At 37.9% G+C, this 24,585-nt stretch overlaps 1 protein-coding gene across 2 annotated transcripts in view; it reads left to right on the forward strand.

Annotated features, from left to right (window-relative positions):
- Positions 1-24,585, forward strand: part of LOC126284872 (fatty acid synthase-like) — a 364,243-nt gene that overhangs the window by 190,294 nt on the left and 149,364 nt on the right. For both annotated transcript variants that reach the window (XM_049984111.1, XM_049984110.1), the window contains exons 18-23: positions 1,308-1,484; positions 7,928-8,106; positions 9,606-9,740; positions 11,668-11,958; positions 12,079-12,269; positions 23,700-23,939. In XM_049984111.1, coding sequence (XP_049840068.1) covers positions 1,308-1,484; positions 7,928-8,106; positions 9,606-9,740; positions 11,668-11,958; positions 12,079-12,269; positions 23,700-23,939 — 1,213 coding nt within the window. The remainder of the gene's footprint in view (positions 1-1,307; positions 1,485-7,927; positions 8,107-9,605; positions 9,741-11,667; positions 11,959-12,078; positions 12,270-23,699; positions 23,940-24,585) is intronic.

Consider the following 24,585-nt stretch of genomic DNA (forward strand, 5'->3'; position numbering starts at 1 on the left):
GGCCAGTGTAGGAGATCGCTCCCCACACCATGATGCTGGGTGTTGGCCCTGTGTGCCTCGGTTGTATGCAGTCCTGCTTGTGGCGCTCACCTGCACGGCACCAAACACGCATAGGACCATCATTGGCACCAAGGCAGAAGCGACTCTCATCGCTGAAGACGACACGTCTCCATTCGTCCCTCCATTCACGCCTGTCGCGATACCACTGGAGGCGGGCTGCACGATGTTGGGGCATGAGCGGAAGACGGCCTAACGGTGTGCGGGACCGTAGCCCAGATTCATGGAGATGGTTGCGAATGGTCCTCGCCGATACCCCAGGAGCAACAGTGTCCCTAATTTGCTGGGAAGTGGCGGTGCGGTCCCCTACGGCACTGCGTAGGATCCTACGGTCTTGGCGTGCATCCGTGCGTCGCTGCGGTCCGGTCCCAGGTCGACAGGCACATGCACCTTCCGCCGACCACTGGCGACAACATCGATGTACTGTGGAGACCTCACGCCCCACGTGTTGAGCAATTCGGCAGTACGTCCACCCGGCCTCCCGCATGCCCACTATAAGACCTCTCTCAAAGTCCGTCAACTGCACATACGGTTCACGTCCACACTGTCGTGGCATGCTACCAGTGTTAAAAACTGCGATGGGGCTCCGTATGCCACGGCAAACTGGCTGACACTGACGGTGGCGGTGCACAAATGCTGCGCAGCTAGCGCCATTCGACGGCCAACACCGCGGTTCCTGCTGTGTCCGCTGTGCCGTGCGCGTGATCATTGCTTGTACAGCCCTCTCGCAGTGTCCAGAGCAAGTATGGTGGGTCTGACACACCGGTGTCAATGTGTTCTTTTTTCCATTTCCAGGAGTGTATTTCATCACGTACTTAATCTTGTGACTTTCTATACCTTTTATACCTTCATCTTATTTTGATAGTTTTAATGTTGTCACCATATCAATAAAATTTAATTTTACTTTTCTTCTTGTTTGTCTAAAAAGCAGATTTCCTTTGACACTGGTCATTATTTTTCATTATTTAAAGTATATTTTTGGATACAATCTACAGAAAGAAATATTATCCAAGAAATTAATTGGCAGTTCAATACATACATTCATAATCACAAAGTGTGTTTGTTGATTTACAAATATTCTTAATAGTTCTATAATCACAACAAGTGCTTGTCCATTCACATTTAATAATATTAAATGCTGCAGTTAGCAACTTTGTTCTCATGTTATGTATAACAAAACAATGTTTTGTGTAACACTCTGTTCTTACTTACATGAATAGAAAATAAGAGAATATGTTTTATATGTAAAGCTTCTGTTGGTCGCATTGCGTGGGAGAAGAACTGGGTTGCATATATGGACAACATGCTGCAAATAAACATCTTCCAGCAGGACACTCGCAACCTGTATGTCCCAGTACAAATAAAGAGAATTGTGGCTGACTTCACGAAGCATACAGAACTTGCTGCCAATTGTGATGAAGATGGAGGTATCTGTTGCTAGTTTCTCCATTTATATAATTTGCAACTCTTGTGAACTGTATAGAAACTCCACGGTTGATGCATCCAATTATTTATGATTTTGTAGCCCTATGGTCTCTACCCAGTCACAGCTCTTGTATCTCATAATTTTGCATATATTGAGAAAAATTAAATGGTGTCTACTGTTACATGTTAACTATCTGAGAACTGAAACTATAAAACTTAATTTCCATCATTATTCAGTCCTATATTATATATGTACACTCATATACATTCTAAGATTTTTCCTCATTCTAAGCCTGTGAACAAAAGGGATACTACTGAGGGAAATGTTGAATATCATGTAGACAGTCTGCAAAGATTACAAACATACACTGTTGACTGATTTCATTTTTAAAACTAGTATTTATCTAATCAATGAATCATTGCTTGTGTGTTTCACAAATGAGTATAGGGTGCTCAGAGGTCTTTTAGAGTATCCCATAAAACCCATATTTGGTTCCTGGATATTGGTGTATGATTGTGTAACTGAACCAGTAAAGATCAATCTATATTTTGAACTCTAGTGTAGGCTTTTCGAATATCTACAGTATGTTAGCGAATAGCTTTTCAGTCATCATTGTGTGTTGGCTACAAGTAGAAAATATTATATCATTAATCATGGCTGCACTGTTGAAAATGCACTTGCTGGTTACTATCGATAATACAATGGAAAAAATAGTCTTCAGTGTCAGGCTATATACACTTCATGTTCTTTTTGGGTACCATGATAGTGGAATAGGTACACTGGATCTCCTTGTGTGTGCTCTGCAAGGGACCATAGGATTTAATGTGGGAGGGAATGTAGTGCACCAGAATAATTTTCTTCCTGTTCCATTCACAAATGGGACATGGGGAGGAGACTTGGAGGTGCCTATCTTCGTTAGCCCAAACTCCTTTAGTTTTCCATGGCACTGTGAAAGATGTTTACTGGAAAAAGTTGTATGTTTCTTGATTCAAGTTGGAATGGATGATGTCTTCCATATGGCATCTCCATTAGGGTTTGTGGAAATTTTCTTTGACACTTGTGTCCCTGACTGATGAAGCCTATGATGAATTCTACAGCAATTCATTAGATTTTCTCTGTTGTCTCCAGTATTTTCAAGTTTTAATGTATACTATATCAATGAAAATACTCAATATTTGAAAATATAATGAGAATGGATATATATATCCATAAGATATTTATATACTGTACAGTACAAGGTGGAGAGCATATTTTACAAGTTTTATCTACTTTTTGCCTTATTGGCTTCACATCATGAACAAGTGAAAAAATGGCTCTGAGCACCATGGGACTTAACTTCTGAGGTCATCAGTCCCCTAGAACTTAGAACTACTTAAACCTAACTGACCCAAGGACATCACACACATCCATGCCCGAGGCAGGATTCGAACCTGCGACCGTAGCAGTCGCGCGGTTCCGGACTGAGCGCCTAGAACTGTGAGACCACTATGGGTGGCATGAACAAATGAAAAATGACCAATGGCCAATAGAAAAGTTACCATTCTTGTCTGACCATCCATATACAGAGAATTAACTAGCATCCATGCATCATGAATATCAGTGCATGAATATCTTTCATAAGTGTACAAGTGTATTTGTAGAAGTGCAGATCCCACACCTTCAGGGCCTTTCAGATGGAGACTCATGTGACCTACAAGAGATGAGGAGTTTGGCAGCTGACCACAAGTCTGTACAAAAATTCTGATGAGTACTCTATCCATTCGCATACCGTGTTGCATCATTATATCAACTGTGTCTGTTTCCCATGTTGCCCTGTTGACTCAGCATTCATGTACTGAAAATGGGATCTCTTGAAGTGCTATGACCACTGGATGTTTCTCCCTTCACCAGTCTTAGCCTGTAAATTGTTGCATTTTTCTAGGCCCCTGCTGCTTCATACACAGCAGCTACTGGGAGCCATTACTAAAGAGATTTAGGCTTGCTTACAGTTCAACTAGTTGGTAGCACCACTTGACACCCCTATATGTAGTAGTAATATACAGAATTCACTATTTTTAAGTTCAGGAACATTTCGAGGATCTTGAAACTGTCTTGACTGCTCTATAAAAGAAAAACCCTGATATAATACTATCTAGGAACTTAGTAATGTAACTGGGTAGATAAAAAACCTATTCATCAAGTGGTGGCAGGAGAAAAAACATATAAAAGTTAAAGAAATGCACAAACTTTTGGAGCTAGTAACTCCATCCTCTGGCAGAATAGTTGAAGGGGAAAGAAGAGGAATAAAGGAAAAGGACTGGCAAGATTCCGTATAGAGTTGCAGAAAAGTTGCCCAGAACCCCATGGTAAGTCTCCCCTGTTGGGTGGTTATGGGTAACTTTTCCATAAATCTCCTATTTCCTAAACCTTGCCAGCCTTTTCCCTCATCTCTCTTTCTTCCCACTCAGCCATTTTGCCAGAAGGTGGAAGCTACTGGCTCTGAAAGTATGCACATGTACGTAACTTTTACATGTGTTTTCTCCTCATTTTTTATGTGTATGAGTCTATTATACACTCAAAAAATGATATGTCATGAAGGAAGTATCTGAATGAGATGGAAATTGGTAGATGTATTGTACATGTAAAGACCAAAAAAAGGTTACACTTTCAGAAAAACTGGATGACTTGTCAAGAAAAAGAGTTTCACAAATTGAACAAGTCAGTAAGACATCTGGACTTCATGCAAGCTGCTGTTGAGTTTGGAGTTGATTGATAGAATTGTTAGATTCCATTGTGAGGGAAATCATGCTAAATTCCTCTCTAAGTGGTGCATTAGATCATCAAAATCTCAAGCTGGTTGGATGACGGTGCCCATAATGCTCGAAATGTTCTCAATTCGGGAGAGATCTGGCAGCCTTGGTGGTCAAGGTAGGTTTGATAAGCATGAAGACAAGCAATAGAAATTCATGTTGTGTGCAGGTAGGCATTATCTTGCTATGATCTCTGTGTGTTTTTCTTTTCACATGCTAGTAGCTAGTTCATGGCTTCTGAAGGCCAATAAAATGGGGTGTAGAATGTCACTGGCATACTGCTCTGCTGTAAGGGTGCTGCAAGTGATAAGTAAAGGGGCCTGGCAATGAAAAGAAATAGTACCCCAGACTATCACTTATGGTTGTCAGGGTGTATGGCGAGCGACAGACAGGTTGTAATCTGTGGCTGTCCAGGTCTTCTCCTGAAATGTTTTTGGCTTGGTATCTCATTGACTATAGTGGAATTGTCTTCAGTGATGAGTCCCACATCAAGCCCCGATGAGCATCAAAGACATATTTGGAGATGCCCTGGACAGCAGACAGCTCACTGTCACTGACCATATGGCCAGACAACCAGGATGATGGTATGGAGTATCATTTCTTTTCAACCCCTGTGTTTGTCATCTGCGTCACCATTGCAGCGCAGCAGTACATTAACAATATTCTATGCTTTGTTTTGTTACCCTTCATGCAAATCCATCCAGGGCTTACACTTCAGCAAGATAATGACCTGCCCACATATGGTGAGAGTTTGTACTGCTTGTCTTCATGATTTCCAAACATGACCTTGGCCAGCAAGGCTGCTGGATCTCTTACCAGCACTGTTAGAGAAGTGAAGAAATTTTTAGTCACAAGGTGACGGAAATTGGAGGAGAAGTAGGAATCTGACATCACAGAGTAATGCATTTCTCAATCACAATTTCTTCTGTGTTGTTGGTAAATTGAATCAAAACTTTGTGCACAAACACCAGTTATCTGAATTCTATAGACTACTTTCTTAAGGGAACAACAGGAGATGAATCTACTGGGGACTAATAATATTATGAAGTCTCTGCAGAGTAAGGATCAACATGCTTATAATAACATACCCAGTATGATAGTGAAGACTTGTGCACCATTTACTGTTACTTTTGTTTCATATTTTTCATAAGGGTTTTCCCAGGCAGACTTAATTATTCAGCAGTCAGGTTTTTGTGCAAGAAAGTAGTAAAAACATATTTTAATGATTTTTTTCAATGAAGTCAATTTGCAGTAGAGTAGTTTTATGTGTCTGTGAGCACAATGTATTGACAGAATCACAGTTTGGTTTCATTAATGGCATTCACGTGACCAGTCAATATATCCCTTCTTAAATGATATAGTAAAATAGATTGAAAACAACATTATTGCCTTTGAGTACTTTTTGTGACTTAATAGCTTCTGACTGTGCAGATGTTGGTATATTTAGGGTGTGTATGCCCTGAGACACCAACAAAATTTGGGAAAAATGCGGGAATTTTTTTACTTTTTTAGAATTAGAGGAATTTTTCAGTGTTTTAGCTTTCATTTCAGTTTTTCTAATTTTTCCTGGTAAGAGCTTCTACTCTAACAAAGAATTTTACTTTAACCCACTATTGTAGAATAATACTGCAGCAATAAAACATAAATGAAGGAATAACACCAAAAAAAGACTTCAGTTGTGAAGTAAATGGACCATTTACAAAAACAAAACAAACACAGTGCACACTCGAGCTTGCACACTCAAGCTTCTGCCAACAACAAACTATGTCAAAGGCTTTAAGAAAAAGACTATGCAATACTTTGTAACAAGAAACTGTTTTTGGTGAGCACAATGTCACAACTGTTTACATTTCTAACAGGTTATGAGAAAATCTTGTATACAGTTGCTTGGGAACTGTTACTTTCAAGGTAAATTTCCTTTTACCAAGATTAATTATGTTACATTGAGAATATGCAACGAATTTCTTAAATCATAGAGCATTTTAATCTCATTCAAAACTTAACACTTTGTGGAACAGCCATGTAGAAAAATTTTGGGCCCGGAAGACCAGGCATAAATGCCATTATTTAAAATTTGTGTTTGATATGCTTAAATGGGTAACACATGCTGAAAAAAAATACAAGTGTTATATGTGGAAGCTTACGTTCTCTTGCAGCTATGCTGTATGTATATTAATTTAAACCATTAACTGTTCATATTTGTGTGTTGGTTCTACTGAACAGTCATGGTGCTATTGGCTGTCTGCATCAAGCATCCTATCCTCTGAATATCTGCAGTCATTGTCTTGTGGGATCAACTAACATGAGCAACAATTGACTGACAAAAGTGCATCACAGTCTCGATTTCAGAGCTTCAGAAGCTACCATGCTGTATTTGGTGGAATTTGTATTTATACTTCAGTAATACGAAAATATGTAGTGTACATGTAGCCACACATCAAATATCTTTCTAAAATGTGTTGCTTTTTTGCTGGATGTCATTTCCTAAAGTACCAGGTAGTTGTACAATGGTTTATAAAACCTTTACCTTCCAAAGGATTGGTACATTTAAGAGCTCTGTTGGACAAGTACATTATCACTTCTCAAGTGATTTTCACCCAGGAAAAGTTTATTTTCACCTAGAAAAATCCAGCCCCCCTCCCGTCCATATATACAGCTTGCATATTCCTAAGTAGCTTACAAAAATATGAAATTATGAGCAGAATATTCAGAAGATTGTTTCTTAGAATTGTATAACAGTAAACGAGCTAGCATCTGAGTGGAATACTGTAACATTAAATATTCAGCGAGCTTCCATAATATGGCAACTTCATTTTTATGCTCTTGTCCTAAACTGTTATACATGAATCAAAAATGCCTTTTTGTGTTGGTGATACAATAATAATTGTTAATTATCCTGCAACTGAAAAATGTAGGAAATCATGAAACTCATGTGGGCCTTTATGTAACAAGTTGGGAAATCTTACACCACCATCAAGTGTATTTAGTAACATATGACATATGTTTGATCACATGAACTTGTTTAAAAGAAAGCAGCTGTGTTTATTAAATGAATACAGGGCAGCCTAACAGTCTTAAAGTATTGATCAGGCATGTAATTACTGTTCAAAAATATGTGAAATACTCTATGACATACTTTGAAAAGAAGAGTTTGAAGTCATTTAGGGAAAAACAGCAGCTTTTCACATGAAAGGTGAAGGTCTGTATACTGGTAACCTTCTATTCACTTTAGACATACTTTGGGCCCACTTATTTTTGTTATGAGGATATCATTCCCTACAATTACTGGCACGGCAGACAACACTGTTCTTTTACAAGTACTTTAGGCTTACCTTGAGTACAGTGTGTAATACGAAAGCTGTTTATTTTAAGGCATTGATTCCTCTTAACAGAACATGGTCAACATCTTCATCTTGCATTTTACTTCTTACTTTATAAGACCTTCCTCTGTAGCATGATGTGTACTTGAAGATAAATAAATGAAACTGTAAATAAATTGTTTACGTACCAGGGTGCAGTTAAAAATATCAATCTACATTTACTTACATTTTTGTCATGAAAGTAGGAGATATTATGTAAATGAAAAATAATAAAAAGAACATGAACACTCTAATTAAACAATGTGTTCACACATATTTTCTTATTAATATTTCAGCTTTACCTATTTACTGCTGGAGAGAGCTAAGGTTAGTAAGATCAGGTGGCTTAGAAATATTTGGTCTGTTTGCCAGTCCAGTCCCAAAGCGCCGTATAACAACAGAACCTGTACTCGAATATCATGGATTTGTTCCTTACCAAGGGCAGAGCAACCTGAGTCTCAAAGAACTTCTGCGGGTATGTATTTAATATTGTGCTTGACTTCATTTCAGTTGAAAGAAGTTTTGGGAAAATATATGTGATGCTATGAACTTAACAGACTTTTATTATTATTATTATTATTATTATTATTTTCTGTCTATAAAATTTTACTGAACAGCTCTCAGTTTCTCAAAACAAATGTGCCATAAACTTGTGATTCTAAGAATAATTATAATTGTACAACAGTATCTATAAATACCAGTAGTATTGAACAACAATGTAGTTATTGTTTGGTTGGTTGATTTGGGGGAGGGGAGCAAACAGCAAGGTTATTGGTCCCATTGGATAAGGGAAGGATGGGAAAGGAAGTTGGCCCTGCCCTTTCAAATGGACCATCCTTGTATTTGCCTGAAGTGATTTAGGAAATCACAGAAAATCTAAATCAGAATGGCTGGACGTGGGTTTGAACCATTTTTCTCCTGAATGCGAGTCCAGTGTGCTAACCACACTGCATTAGCTCACTCGGTAGAACAGTTACGTTTTGCAATTTCTTAATTTCTTTAAAAGTGTTTCTGCTTAAATCTTTTAGCTCTCAGGAAGGTCGCTGGTGTCATTGTAAACTGTAATGGAGTCAGACCAATTATATCTGGAGGTCACATTTGGTATAAATTTTCACCGATAATTGTTTCAGATTCATGGCTTTCTTACATCAGATCTCTGGTTTCATATTTCCTTCATAAGAAACAGAGATTGGATGGTTTGAAATGTTGAAAACCATGAAATGAAAGTAATGAGAAATATATTTCACATATCATTATAAGCTGTTTATTCAATTTCTACAAACTTAGTTTAAAGCGCAGTGAAGAAATCTTAACTTCACTGTTTGATTTCAGTTCCATTCAGTGCTTTGTCTGCCTATCTAAATTGAACTTACAGGCAATCTCTTAATAAAAAATTCTGCTATATTTTAACTATATTTTCTTTGCTTCATGTTCAAACTTCAGAAGCAGAGTAGACTATAAATTTGCTTCATTTCAAAAATTGTTCTTTCATTACTAGTTTAGTCCTGAAACAAGTTAGAGAAAGCCTACATTTATGACACTCAGAGCCAAGAGACAAGTAGAACTCAAGAATATAAATAAAATGTGCTATCTTTGCCAACACACTGTTAATATGGACAATGTTAAGTTTTGAAGAAGTCACATTGGCTTAGAAACATGGCAAAATTTAGTTAAGAGCAGAGTATGGTAGTATTTATGATCGTAAAATGTAAACTTTCACGGCCGGAACTGTCATGATTAATAAAATTCTTTTCCGGGCTATTATGCCGTGGTCTGATGGCATAATAGGTCGGAAAAGAATTTTATTAATCAGTATTTATGATCACTTATCAAAAAATAATGTATTGTGTATCTAGCTTGAGGAGAATGTTACCTATTGTAAGGTGCTTTCACTCACATGTTTAATGGAGAAATCATTTAATTCATATCTACTACAGAAACCACATTAGTGTGTTGACAAGCTTATGTGTTTAGGTCAGTGTCCATGTGGCCTTGGAGAACAATCCAGCGGTGATGAAGGTGAAGGCTGTTGAACTGCCTGAGGATAACTGCAATGAATTTTTGTCAACTGAAATTGGAAATATTCTTGCAGATCTTCCTGTCATACAGGTACAAAATATTCCTGTTTATATGTCATTGGAATCTAATAATCATGCCCTGGTGCTTGACATACTGCACTGTAAAGTAGATAAAACTGAATCTCAGACTTGAGTAAATAAAACGCTCTCTGTTGGGAGATAAAACCATAAAAAGGAAGCATGATAATATGAACAGTAGTAAATATCTTTGATTGCCTTTTCTTTTTTTTTAATGTGAGCCTTTACCATAGCTGATCATTCTTGCTAGCATTCATGTTCAACTGTTGCTTGATTTAAGACTTATGTTCTAATATTCTTTAAACAAATAAAACCGTTCATTACTTTTTCCTCAAAAAAACAACAGTGTAATTGCAATAAACTTAAAAATTATTTTTTTTCCTGATTTATTGCTAAGGTGTGGGTGTAAAATTTCATTTTTCAACAGAAGTTTCCCCTCACTCACATTTTTAGTGAGCTTCGTAGCTCAGTAGCTTTTTGTTTCTGGTTTTGACTTCTCTTGGAGGTTTTTGAATTTTGCCTATTGTTGTGTAAATATTTTCAGTTGTATGGTTTTAGGCTGTGACATATTGCATTGCAACCTATTGCCATGAATTAGCTGAGTGTCTGACTGAGATATAAGGACCATGAAACTTCTTGATGTGTAACATTTGCTGCATGTCTGGAATCATCTCATTGTCTCTTGTAGTTTATAAATTGTGTCCTCTTTTCTTCTGAAATAAATGATATTAAGCACAAAAACTTATTATCTAGCAATTGTGCTGCTCATACATTACAACATGTAATTCTGGCAGGCACATTTAGTCTTACAGTATACTGCTCTTCAATCTCTATGTAAGAGCATAATATTTATACATCTACAGTCATAAATGAGTGTTTTCATCAAAAAATTTTCAGATTTTGAAAAGTAATGACTCAAGCATTTCCTGTTTTGATATCACACATGTATTTCTTAGTCTTTGATTTATATTATATATGGCTATGGATGGGACTCTTTAAGTAATTTGTACCATGTGTTTTGTGGTCCTACTCAGTGCAGAAGGGTAGTCTAGATCATTTTAATTCTATAGATGAACTGTCAGACATGTGGACATGGTCTTTGTTATCATTACATAAATTACCTTACCACAACTGAGTTATGCTAATCATTGAATGTGAATTTAAGGTTTAGTAATGAAATATAACCTACCTGATTGCAATTATCCACAAATCCAGAAAACATCATACAATGAGATGACAGTTACTCTTTCGAGGGTGTAAACAAAAGTAATACATAACTGTAGTATTTGTGATTACTGGCCAGACATCAAGAATGACACAAGCCAAAAAGTTGAACATTGCAGCATCTCAGTAAACTATTCAAAATAAAACATTAATGTTTCACATACTTGTCTGAAATTTTTGTTATTGATATCCGTTTTGTAATTGCTCTTATTTTTGTTAAGTTTGTCACCCAGTTTGTTGAAAGAATTGATATTATTGCTTTATGACTTTTTCACTCCTTTTCTTCTTGTTTTACAAAGCTTTACAGAACATTAGTCTCCCTCTCTCCTGCTCTCTCACTTCTGCATCTCTCTCCCTCCCTCCCCCCCCCTCTCTCCGTGTTTCACTCTCCCTCCACCTCCCTTCTTTCCTTCCTCCCTCCCACCCTTTCCTTATCCCTCTCCCTTCCTCCCTCCCACCCTTTCCCTATCCCTCTCAATCTCTCCCTCCCTGCCGCTGTTTACCTATTCACACACACACACACACACACACACACACACACACACACACACACACACAACCACAGGACCTGTTTCATAAGGTACTATAGCAACAATAATGATGTTTAAATTAAATTGTTCTTTTATGATGTAGAATTTAACGAGACTGTAATCTGAAATTATCTACTGACTAATATTATGTTTACTAATATAACCATGATTCTATTTTGAATCTAGGCCAATCTGACAGTTCTTGATGAACCCCCATCAGATCCACCAGAAGGTGTACAGTTTGAAAAACGTAGCCTCAAAGAGGAAAATGATTGCTTGATGGTCCTGGGCACAGGTTTAATATTTGGAAGAAATTCCCAACATCTGAAAGATGCTCTTGCTGCACTTGCTGACAATGGCTTCATTATCTCCAAAGAAACATTAAATGGTGATTTGAGAGATCTAGAGCAATCTATAACTGTTGTAATGAATTATGCAATACCTGGTGGAAATGATCATCTGATCGTAGTGAAAAAGGTAAATCATTTTTATTTATTTATTTGTTAAGTAATATCAATACTCTTACTATAACTATGGTTTATTTTTACCCATCTTGTACTGTTTACTAGTCACAACATTTTATGTGTTATTCATCAGAAGGGCAATCCACGAACAGATGTTCAATTTGTGAATGTAAGTGGAAATGACTGCACTTGGGTGCCACAACTTAAGTCCTTAATGCAGAAAGGCAAACACCAAGTTGTTTTGGTTGCACAAGGCAATAATAATAGTGGTATTCTGGGCCTGACAAACTGCACACGTATGGAACCTGGAGGCACTCGCGTCAGGTTAGTAGCTTACTGCTTAGTAAGTTTTGACACCACATAAGATTATTTAAAATTTCATTGACATAAAAAATAGCTAGTAAATGTAACCATCTAGAAGAGGCTTCATAAATCTGGTGATTAGCATATAATGATCTTATATGATACACTATATCCTTTCAATAAACTTTGAATTCAGTTTTCATTTGTTGGCTTTTGTTCACTGAAAAAAACATAGTACAGTACACTTTGTAATAAAGAGATGGATGAACCATAGACAGGAAAAAATCTGTATATTTTTGGTTTATCATTTCCTCCTCACATTGAATCATATGTTCTGCAGAAAAAAAGAGTACATCTACTGTAAAGTTTTCAGAGATACAAGCCTTGAAAAAAAAAGATGTTTCGTGACTGCCTCATTACATGCCACAATTTGAATCTATTTCTGAGACCCCCTGAGTTGCTGCAATGTTCAACTTTTTTGCTTGTGTCATTCTGGTATGTTGGTATTTTATGGTAACATTTTTGTTCTGAGACTGTAAGATGCCTACTAAATGTCCCATGTAGGAAAATTATGTTTGTTTTATTGGTAGTGAAATGGTCTGTTTGTAGTCTTGGGCTACCATTTAACTAATAATCACACAACTTCAGAAACTTCCTCAAAAAGAATTCCCACTACTCAGAACAAATCCAATAAATTGGGAGCACCATTAGCCACTAGCTAATAATAATAAAACAGTTGACTTGAGTCCACGGGGAACCCCATGTAGATGATGCCACTGAGAAATAAATAGGTGAAGGAAGTTGGTTTATAAGTCGTTAACATAAAAACTATAAAGTCACAATAAAAGAACTAAAAGAGATATGTTAAGATTCAAGAACATGGAAGTGGTTACAAGCACAAAAGACTATAGGAGCAAACTTGTGCAAGGGAAAAAGTTTTTTCTACAAAAATGGTATGTTGTTCTCAAATACAAGCATAAGGTTACTTAACAATACTAGAGCATGAGTACCTGACACTCCCACGAGGTTCCACATGCACCTGCTTCTTGCTGTGCATTATCTGTTGCACCATCCCATATATGCAGATATATTTTATGGACAAACAATCATCTAAAGTGATGAATGTGGCATTGTAAGACACATTCCATACTTCTATCAGTGTGTCCTATGTTATTTCATGCTATTTCCATGCAGACAAGTTGACCACAATGTCATTGATTGTACTGTTTAGATAACTACAACTGCACATTTTTAAACAAAAGCACAGAGCTTTAAAAGACACATGTTGAAATACCTTGTAAATTTCTGTAGCAGATGGATTACAAATGTCTGCTTGTGTCTGTGTATGTGCCGATGGATATGTGTGTGTGTGTGTGCGCGCGCGCGCGAGTGTATACCTGTCCTTTTTTTCCCTAAGCTAAGTCTTTCCGCTTCTGGGAATGGAATGACTCCTTACCCTCTCCCTTAAAACCCACATCCTTTCGTCTTTCCCTCTCCTTCCCTCTTTCCTGACAAAGCAACCATGGGTTGTGAAAGCTCGAAATTATGTGTGTGTGTTTGTTTGTTTTTTTATTGTGCCTGTATACCTGCACTTTTCCGCGGGAAAGTGCCAGTAGACAGGCACAATAAAATAACAAACAAACACACACACAAAATTTCTAGCTTTCGCAACCGGCAGTTGCTTTGTCAGGAAAGAGGGAAGGAAAAGGAAAGATGAAAGTGTGTGGGTTTTAAGGGAGAGGGTAAGGAGTCATTCCAGTCCTGGGAGCGGAAAGACTTACCTCAGGGGGAGAAAAGGATAGGTATATACTCGCGCGCGCGCCCACACACACACACACACACACACACACACACACACAAGCAGACATATTTGTCTGCCTGTGTCTGCACACGCATGGACGGATATGTGTGTGTGTGTGTGTGTGTGTGTGTGTGTGTGTGTGTGTGTGTGTGTGTGCGCGCGCGTGAGCATACACCCATCCCTTCCTCCCCCCGAGGCAAGTCCCCCCGCCCCCGGGACCTAAACGACTCCCCACCCTCCCCCCCAAAACCCACATCCCACCATCCCTCCACCTCCCCACTGCCCCCCCCCCCCCCCCCCCCCCTGATGAAGCAACCACCGGCCGCAAAAGCTAGAAACCCTGTGTGTGTGCCATTCTATTGCCCCTGTCCACCGGCGCCTTCCCACTTGGTAAGTCTTGGAATCTTTGTTTTTAATATATATAAGCGAGAAAGCGCCGGTAGACAGGCACAACAAAACAACAAACATACACACACACAAAATTTCCAGCCCTCGCAACCAACGGCTGCCCCCCCAGGAAAGAGGAAAGGAGAGGGAAAGACGAAAGTATGCGGGTCCTAAGGGAGAGGGCAAGGAGCCACTCCAATCCTGGGAGTGCAAAGACCCACCCCAGGGGGAAAAAAGGACAGGTACACACTCGCACACACACACACACACACACACACACACACACACACACACACACACACACACACACACACACATATCCATCCACACATACACAGACACAAGCAGACATATTTAAAGGCAAAGAGCTTGGGCAGAGATGTCAGTCGAGGCGGAAATGCAGAGGAAAAGATGATGTTGAATGACAGGTGAGGTATGAGTGGCGGCAGCTTGAAATTAGCGGAGATTGAGGCCTAGTGGATAGCGAGAAGAGAGGATATATTGAAGGGCAAGTTCCCATCTTCGGAGTTCGGATAGGTTGGTGTTGGTGGGAAGTATCCAGATAACCCGGACGGTGTAACACTGTGCCAAGATGTGCTGGCCGTGCACCAAGGCATATTTAGCCACAGGGTGATCCTCATTACCAACAAACACTGTCTGCTTGTGTCCATTCATGCGAATGGACAGTTTGTTACTGGTCATTCCCACATAGAAAGCGTCACAGCGTAGGCAGGTCAGTTGGTAAATCACGTGGGTGCTTTCACACGTGGGTCTGCCTTTGATCGTGTACACCTTCCGGGTTACAGGACTGGAGTAGGTGGTGGTGGAAGGGTGCATAGGACAGGTTTTACACCGAGGGCGGTTACAAGGGTAGGAGCCAGAGGGTAGGGAAGGTGGTTTGGGGATTTCATAGGGATGAACCAAGAGGTTACGAAGGTTAGGTGGATGGTGGAAAGACGCTCTTAGTGGAGTGGGGAGGATTTCATGAAGGATGGATCTCATTTCGGGGCAGGATTTTAGGAAGTCGTATCCCTGCTGGAGAGCCACATTCAGAGTCTGATCCAGTCCCGGGAAGTATCCTGTCACAAGTGGGGCACTTTTGGGGTTTGATAAGTCTTATATATATATATATTAAAAACAAAGATTCCAAGACTTACCAAGTGCCAGCAGACAGAAGTCATTCCAATCCCGGGAGCGGAAAGACTTCCCTTAGGTAATGACTCCTTACCCTCTCCCTAAGGGAAGTCTTTCCGCTCCCGGGATTGGAATGACTTTTTACCCTCTCCCTTAAAACCCACGTCCTTTCGTCTTTCCCTCTCCTTCCCTCTTTCCTGAAGAAGCAACCATTGGTTGCGAAAGCTAGTAATTCTGTGTGTGTGTTTCTGTGTTTTGTTCATTGTGCTTGTCTGCCGGCGCTTTCCCGCTTGGTAAGTCTTGGAATCTTTGTTTTTAATATATTTTCCCATGTTGAAGTTTCTTAATAAAACACACAGAATTTCGAGCTTTCGCAACCGGTGGTTGCTTCTTCAGGAAAGAGGGAAGGAAAAGGAAATATGAAAGGAAGTCGGTTTTAAGGGAGAGGGTAAGGAGTCATTCCAATCCCAGGAGTGGAAAGACTTCCCTTAGGGGGAAAAAAGGACAGGTGTACACTCGCACACACACACACACACACACACATATCCATCTGCACATACAGAGACACAGCTTGTGTCTGTGTATAATGTTAATGTTCTTTACTGTTTGCTCCCTTTATATTTCTATATTGTTCAATTATTTATCTTTTAAAATGCAGTACCACAATGCTCTCAAAGATGGAATGTTAGTATAATCTCTCACATTTCTCCAATTTCCTGCATGGCTTTATTTCTGTTTATATTATTGACATTTTGTAAGTTCTTCATATATTCTTTGGTTACAACATATAATATTTTATATTTCTTCAAGTGGCTTGTCAAGTACTAATTTTATTTTATTTCGTTGATTTTGTTTATTAATATATATTGTTATGTAGGCATGCTTTTCCAGTTTTGTACTAGAGTTTTTTTTCCTATGTACTCCATTTATATTTATTTGTTGTTCAGGTTTTTACTTTTTACATTGTGTTACTACCATATTGTCAAAGATGTCATGTATTGTGAATTTGTGCTTCAGGCTAGATATGTAACTTTTTCCAATGTCATATACAAACATTGTAACTTCTTTAACAATAATAGTCAGTAAATATCTTATGATGGCCCTTGCTGTTCACATTGTATATTAAATCCCTCCAGAAAATATTTATAATAACCTTAGGTATTTGGTGATGGTGTATTTTATGTAATGAAGTACCACCTGAGAAAATGTGTGCAGATATTCAGTGAGATCTTGATAAGATTTTAAAGTGGAGTAATGATTGACAAATCACTTTAAATGTTCAGAAAAAACTCAAATAAACACTTGGGTGTAATAGTTTGTGGGGAAACGAAATGGAATGTTCACATAGGCTCAGTTTTAGGTAAAGCGGGTGACAGGGTTTGATTGATTGGTAGGATACTAGGAAACTGCAGTCTGCCTACAAAGGTCCTAGAATATTGCTAAAATGAGTGGGAACCATACCAGATAGGACTAACAGAAACAAAGAAGGGTAAAGATTTATTTGACCCGAGAGTGGGTGACAAAGTAAATGCTGAAAGAACAGAGTCGCCAGGTGCTTCAATTTAGATGCAAACTATCTTGTGAAAACCTACTTAGAAAGTTTCTAGAAGAAAATGTAAATGATATATATAAAATAGAAACATACTCCTCCACCAAAACACCCACATAACTCCAATAGGGTTTGGGAAGACAAGATTAAACTACTTGCAGTTGGCACAGAGGCACTTAAGCAATTATCTTTCCCACCCACCATACGTGAATGGAACTGGAAAAAACTCTAATAACTGGTACAGTGGGACGTACCCTCTGCCATGCACTTCACAGTGGTTTGCACTATATAGATGTAGATGTTAATATGGATGTGTAACTTAGCTAAGGTATTCACATTTCACATGAATAGTTTGTGGTGGGATCCAGTGAGGGTTATGCCATACTGTGTATCCTCAAAAGCATCTAACTCAGTTCTCAATATAGATAAGCATCAGGCAGTCTAAATGAACATTGAATAATCGGAGCTAATCATGGTGATGCAGTTGATCAGGAAGGGCAGTGCCACAATCACGCAAAAAGGAAGAGCTCAACTTTGTCTCCTTATTTGCAATATATTCTATTTTGTATTTATTTATTTCTTATTCCAGTGATACTTGTTGTGACAGTATCACAGAATATGGAATGTGTCATAGATCTATGGTAGCACATAAAAACAAAACGAAATGATTACACATTGTAGTAAACGGTAATTTAGGTTCTACTACAGAAAATCAATTTTGAGAGATAAATAAATATTACAAAATAATAAGTGTTACAGACAATAAATATTGCAAAATATATGTTTACAATAAAGAATAGTCAGGATTACAAATGTCAGTTTTTGCGTATATTTGCAGTTAACAATACAAGAAATGCTAAACACTGTAGTTCAGGAAATCCTCTATCATATAAAATGATCCTTGTAATTTGAACTATCTTAAAGTTTTTTTTTAAAAACAAGAGCTCATCTTCTACCAAACACTTAATTCTTCAAGGAAGGACATTAAAAATCTTAACCCAGTAAAATGGACTCCTTTCTGTACCATACCTATATTTACCTGTTCATAGTCGATATCATGTTTTCTTCTCATCTCATGACTATGGTACTTACTATTCAGTTTAAAAATAGATTTTTCTTTCCTTATGAAACACATCAAAGAGAATATATATTGCACAGTGGATGCAAGGATTCCAAGTTTCTTAAAAATATTCCTGCATGTGGCTCTAGGATCGACTCCACACATGATCCTTATGGCTTTTTTTGTGTGCACACAGTACTGTTTTAGCCAGTGACTGATTACCCCAAAATATAATTCCATATGCCATAATGGCATGAAAATAACCATAATAGACTGACTTTGTGGTTTCCATACATGTATAAGAAGAAACAATGCATAATGTATGAGTTCCTGAACTCCATCTTTTGTGTAAATCCAGGATGCTGTTTGACCAATTCAGTTTGCTTTCAGTATACAAACCTAGGTAATTTGAGGTATCCACCCTGATTATCACCTGGTCATCTATTTTAACTACTATTTCCTCATCTTTGTATGTTGTGTGGAACTGAATGTAGTTTGTTTTAGTGTAATTTAAAGAAAGGCCATTCATGTTAAATCAGTTCACTGTTTCACTTAAAACCTTATTTGCTGTTTTCTCAAGTGTATCTACTACATGATCAATAAGTAGTGTAGTATCAGCAGCAAAAATTGAGAATCTACAATATTTTGCACAGAGAGGCAGATCATTTACAAAGACATAAAAAAGTATGGGGCCCAGAAATAAGCCTTGGGGCACTCCACATGTGATAGTCCCCCATTCTGAAGATATTGGGACTACATTTTGAATATCCACTACAACTTTCTGTTTCCTGTTTGTCTGGTAAGAGTGAAACCATTTCCCTGATGAACCACTTATACCGAGATGTGCAGCTTTTTGTAAAAGAATCTGGTGATTGACACAGCAAACGCTTTTGTTAGGTCACAAAAAATTCCAACCACCTTTAGTTTTTTGTTGATATATTCCAAGACTTTGCCAGCAATTGCTAATATTGCATCTTCTGTTGACAAACCTTTCTGAAATCCCTACTGATTTTTGCAGAGGATACTTTGATCCCTGAGATGCTTAACTATACTGGCATTAATTTCTCTAAACCTTTGAAAAACTTGTCAGTAGTGATATTCGCTAATAGATAGCAACATCTGTCCTATCTCACTTCTTATATCAGTATGAGAGAAGGAAAGTTGGTACTCACCATATAGTGGAGATGCTGAGCTGCGATAGGCACAAGAAAAAGATTCACACAATCACAGCTTTCGACCATTAAGGCCTTTTTCTGCAGTAGACACACACACACACACACACACACACACACACACACACACACACACACACACACACACACACAAGGGCAACTTGCACACACATCTGCAGTCTCAGAGAGCTGAAACTACACTGTGAGCAGCACCATCAGTGCATGATGGGAGTGGCGTCTGGGTGGGATTAAGGAGGAGGCTGTGGCAGGGAGGGGGAGGGACAGTATCGTGGGAGTGGCGGATAGTGAAGTGTTGCAGTTTAGACAGAGTGTAGGAGAGAAGGTGTGGAGGGGAGAGGGGGTAAGTAGCGGAAAGGAGAGAAATAAAAATAAAAATAAAAGAAATTAAAAGACTTGGTGTGGCGATGAAATGACGGCTGTGTAGTGCTGGAATGGGAACAGGGAGAGGGCTGGATGGGTGAGGATAGTGACTAATGAAGGTTGAGGGCAGGAGGGTTATGGGAACATAGAATGTGTTGCAGGGAAAGTTCCCATCTGTTCCCTGAAAGCTGGTGTTGGTGGGAAGGATCCATGTGGCATAGGCTGTGAAGCAGTCATTGATATGAGGGGTATCATGTTTGGCAGCATGTTCAGCTACAGGGTGGTCCACTTGTGTTTTGGCCACAGTTTGTCGGTGGCCATTCATGTGGACAGATAACATGTTTGTTGTCATGTCTACATAGAATGCAGCACAGTGGTTGCAGCTTAGCTTCTAGATCACATGACTGGTTTCATCCAGTGAGGCATCAGAAATGTGGCTGTAGCAGTATTTTAATAATTTGTTGGAAATATTGCAATTCCAGTAGAGTTTTGTTTTTGAGGGATTTAATAAACTCTTTCAGTTTCTTGAACAGTGACTGTTGTTACCTTCATGTGTTGTACGCTGGCTTTCGAAAGATTGATGGCTTCGTTCATGGAGCCTTGTAAACCAATTTTTTCTGTTACTGGTAAAATATATTTGTATAATGTGTCTGCAACTATTTTTGGATTGCTAACAAGATGACCCTCACTATTTATTTGGGTATTTTCTCTATAAACTGCATATTTCCTTGTTTCCTTCTTTACAAAATTACAAATAGTTTTTTCTTTATTGCTTGAGTAATCAAGTTCTGTCTTCAAGCACATGTTCTTTGCTGCTTGTATGGTCTTATTCTGAACTTTATTGTAGAGTTTATAACGCATACTCCTACTGGTGTCATTTGATCTCTTGACTGCGGCATATAGTTCTGTTCTTGTTTTACAAGAAATTTTGATGCCTTTAGTAGTCCCAGGCTTCTTTCCGTATTTTAACAGGTCTTCTCTCACTGACTTTTTTTGGAAATATTTCTCCAAAAAGTCATGTAACTTCTTGTAAAAAATATTAAATTTTGAGTTAATATCAATTACATCATACACAGGGGACCAATCCATTAGCTGTAATTGCTAATTAAAGCTTTCAATGTTGTGTTCATGTATAATTCTAAAGTTTTTCCAAATGAAATTTTCTTTCCTTTGTACATTTATTTGGTGAAGAGTGAGGAATTGTCCTTCATGATCAGAGAGGCTAATTATAATATTTTTCACAGTTAAATTAGTGTAAATAACCTTATCTACAAATACATTATTTATTAAAGAGCTAGAATTGGCTCTGTCTCTAGCTGGAGTGTCCACCAGTGGTACTAAGTTGTATTGTTGTTTTGTTTCTATTTTCTGTAAAAATTCCACATTGAAGTCTAGTACATAGGTGAGACAGAAGTGATTCTATTTGTCTCAGGAATACATTCAGATTTCCAGCAGGTGCCCTGTAAATAGCCATTACAATAACTGTTGTACTATATGTTGTTAACTCAATGCCACACACCTCAAATTGCTGTTCGTAAAAGTATTTGCTTAAATCTAGAGACTTATACACTGCATTGTTTTTTACTAATATTACAACTCCTCATTTTCTCATAATAGATCAACAGTAAAGTGGAGCTACACTAAAGTTCTCACTTTGTGGCATGTGTATTCCACTCATAACATGATGTTCTGAGAAACACAGTGTATCAGGCTCACTTTCATACTTGTCTTTTAAATTTATTGACAACTGGTCTATTTTATTCTTGAGACTACATATATTTTGGTGGAATAAAGACAAAGTTTGATTTTTGCTTACCCCTGCATTTGCATGATGTTTGCTAGGAGTGGGTTTTTCCAGTACACTAGTTGATATTATTGCTTGAGGTGTGGAGGACTCATATTGAAAACATGAGAGAAATATTTCACACAACTTAAAATCCTTTTCTCTTGAGTTACTCACCATAAAAAATGCTGGGTTTGCTTTCTGTTGCTTGTAGGACAGGCAACAGTTTCTGCTGCAAGTGTTGATATTTCAGCTGTTTGGTCCCACCACTGATGATTCTCCTGCTTATGATGATGCTGCTCTTCGTTGCTGAGACTGGTCCCATACTGGTACAGCTAATTTTGCTGCTTGCTCTCTCTCTCTGTTCACAATGATTTCATTTACCATTTTATACACAAAGTTTCTTCCTTCATAATTTAGATGCACTCCATGTTTGGTATGCTGGCATCTGTCCAATTTGCCTATATCAATGATACTACATTTTCCAAACAAAGAACACTTTTGTTTTATTTTGATGTTAGTGTTTTGAATTTCTTTGTTGATGCATGAGTGATACAGTAGATCATATCTGTGTAGTAAACTTGCAACTATTGTATTTCCTTGTTTATTGTGTTCCAGGAACTTTTTTAGTTCCATTAGGCAGTTATTTCTTCATTTATTGCAATATCATTTGCACCTGCTGTACACATGACATAATCATTTTTTCCCAACATTTTATCATGTAAGTCGACAACAGTCATGTTTTTTTTTTTTTTTTCTGGCTTCACAATAAGTTTTATATTGTATTTTTTGTTTTCTTTGTAAAATCTCATCATGTTTTTCCCATCTCTGTCCATTAAAAATAATACACTACTTTCATGTTTGCACTGTGGTACGCTTTTGTTGATATTGCCTTTCTCATTCATCCCATTGCTATGTGCAGAAACGGCATGCTCAGTTTCTCACCGTCACTGTTTTCCTTAATGCTGAACTTAGAGCCTGTATCTCCATTCTGTTGATAAGGTTTGTTTAAAAGTTCATGTTCCTTTGCCGATGTTAGGCCTAAATGCACCTCTTCATTCACGGATTTGGAAAGTAAGAGAAAACTAATGTTAATCACTGAAATTGGGAGGAAAATGTTCAAATGTTGTCAAGCATCAATAAAAAGAAAAGTTACAGAAATGTAATTAAAAATATGGAAGTTGAGGTTGAAATATCAACAGTTATGAAAAGGATAGATTGTTACTCATTGTAAAGAAAACACAGTGAGTTGCAAACAAACACAATGAAAAGACTGTTACACACTAAGTTTTTTGCCAAAGCCTTCTTCAGAAAAGAAGTTAAACCACATACACATTCACACAAGCAGACCCACCTCACGCACTCATGGCTGCTGTCTCTCGCCAGACTGCCAGATGTAATCAATGAAGCCCCTATAATATTGAGATAAGTCAAGGAGATGAATGTTAGGGATGAGGAGCAACAGTAGAATATTATTGTATGTTACCTATGCAGCAGGCCATAGAATCTCACCGTGTTGTACCAACTGTGGCCAGTAGTTTTCTGCAAGGTCCTCTGTGGCCAACAGGGGTGCTGTGTATTGACTGCTCCAGTACACATACAAAAGTGAGACAGAATAACCCTGCTGGGTCCTGTTTAGAAACTTTGTTCCAGCAATAAAACAACAGATCGTCATGGTAGGCAGTTTTTTCTACTGAAACCATAAACATCTATTCGTACAAAAAGTTTTGTCTGTCTCACCAGTAAATTCTAAGGGAACTCTCCAGATACTTCAGGTTTCCATTACTCTTAACTGCCAACTAGCTCCCAGGAAAATATCCCTGCACTCCTAGTACTGTTCTTCAAACCAAGAAGCTTCTCTAATGGATGCTGCCATCATGGTGACTACCAATAATTACAGTTTGAAAAGCATTGCCATAAAATTAATCTTATCCAAAATTTCTTCTATACAGGGTGCATAATGTTAAGTAATTTCTGTCTCACTCTCATCTTCAGTTTATGCATGGAACTAAGAGGCAGGATTCTTTCTTTTTAATTTAATTTATAGTTTAATTCACTTATGAACTAAATATAGTATCCCACATTTCCTTATAAACAAGTCATCTGTCCAATTAGAACTATTAAGCATACTTATGACACATACTGCAGCAATGCACTGTATTTTGTCTTTATTTTTTTATCTAGATGTGTATTTATCAAGGATCATAAAGCCCCAGCATTTGATCCAAACCTTGAGTTTTATCAAAGTCAGCTTGCACTGGATCTAGCAGTGAATGTGTATGAGAAAGGCTGTTGGGGCAGTTACCGACATCTTCCCTTGAAGCCTCCAAAAACTGTGAAGACACCTCATGCAGTAAATGTAGTGAAGACTGTTGGAGATTTATCCAGTCTTGCATGGCAGCAAGGAACCTTAAATCCAGATAGGTATGATATTACTAATATCTTTGCAATTATCATATAATAAATTCTATTCTTGCAGTGAATTACACCATAAAAGAGAAGAAAGAAACTTTGAGATTCAAATATAGACATCTTCTTGCAATGTTGCATCTGATGTTTTGTTGAAAGTAACTTAGAAGATTAGGCAGTGTAGTTCATTGTCTATAGGCTCTTACTTTTTCTTAGTGCCTAATTGAAACAATCATAACCCAGATTGAATATTATTTATTCTTGTTCACTTCTTGCCTTGCTTCTTTTAAAATGCAACTGTTCAAGACATCAGTATACAGACATTTAACATTAAAATAACAGATTTTGGGTGCGCAGCCACAGAATGAAGTTCATGCCGCTGTAAGCCTGAAATCAAATTGATCAGTCACTGTTCCATGATAATATGAAGATGCACAATACACCAGTTAAGAGAAGTGCTAAAAACATATAAATCTCTAAAAATGTCCCCTATGTTGTAACAACAAGAAAAGACATGTGATTAAACTGTAAAATTGTAAGAAGTACTCCTACTCACTTTGGTATTGCTGTACAACCAATGCACTTCACAATTTGGCTTTGTTATTGATGCCTCATCTTTTATTTATATTGTGATGTGGTAGCTTTATTCAAATTTCACATT

This window comes from Schistocerca gregaria, chromosome 8, assembly GCF_023897955.1.
Source record: "Schistocerca gregaria isolate iqSchGreg1 chromosome 8, iqSchGreg1.2, whole genome shotgun sequence".
Classification (NCBI taxonomy): domain Eukaryota; kingdom Metazoa; phylum Arthropoda; class Insecta; order Orthoptera; family Acrididae; genus Schistocerca; species Schistocerca gregaria.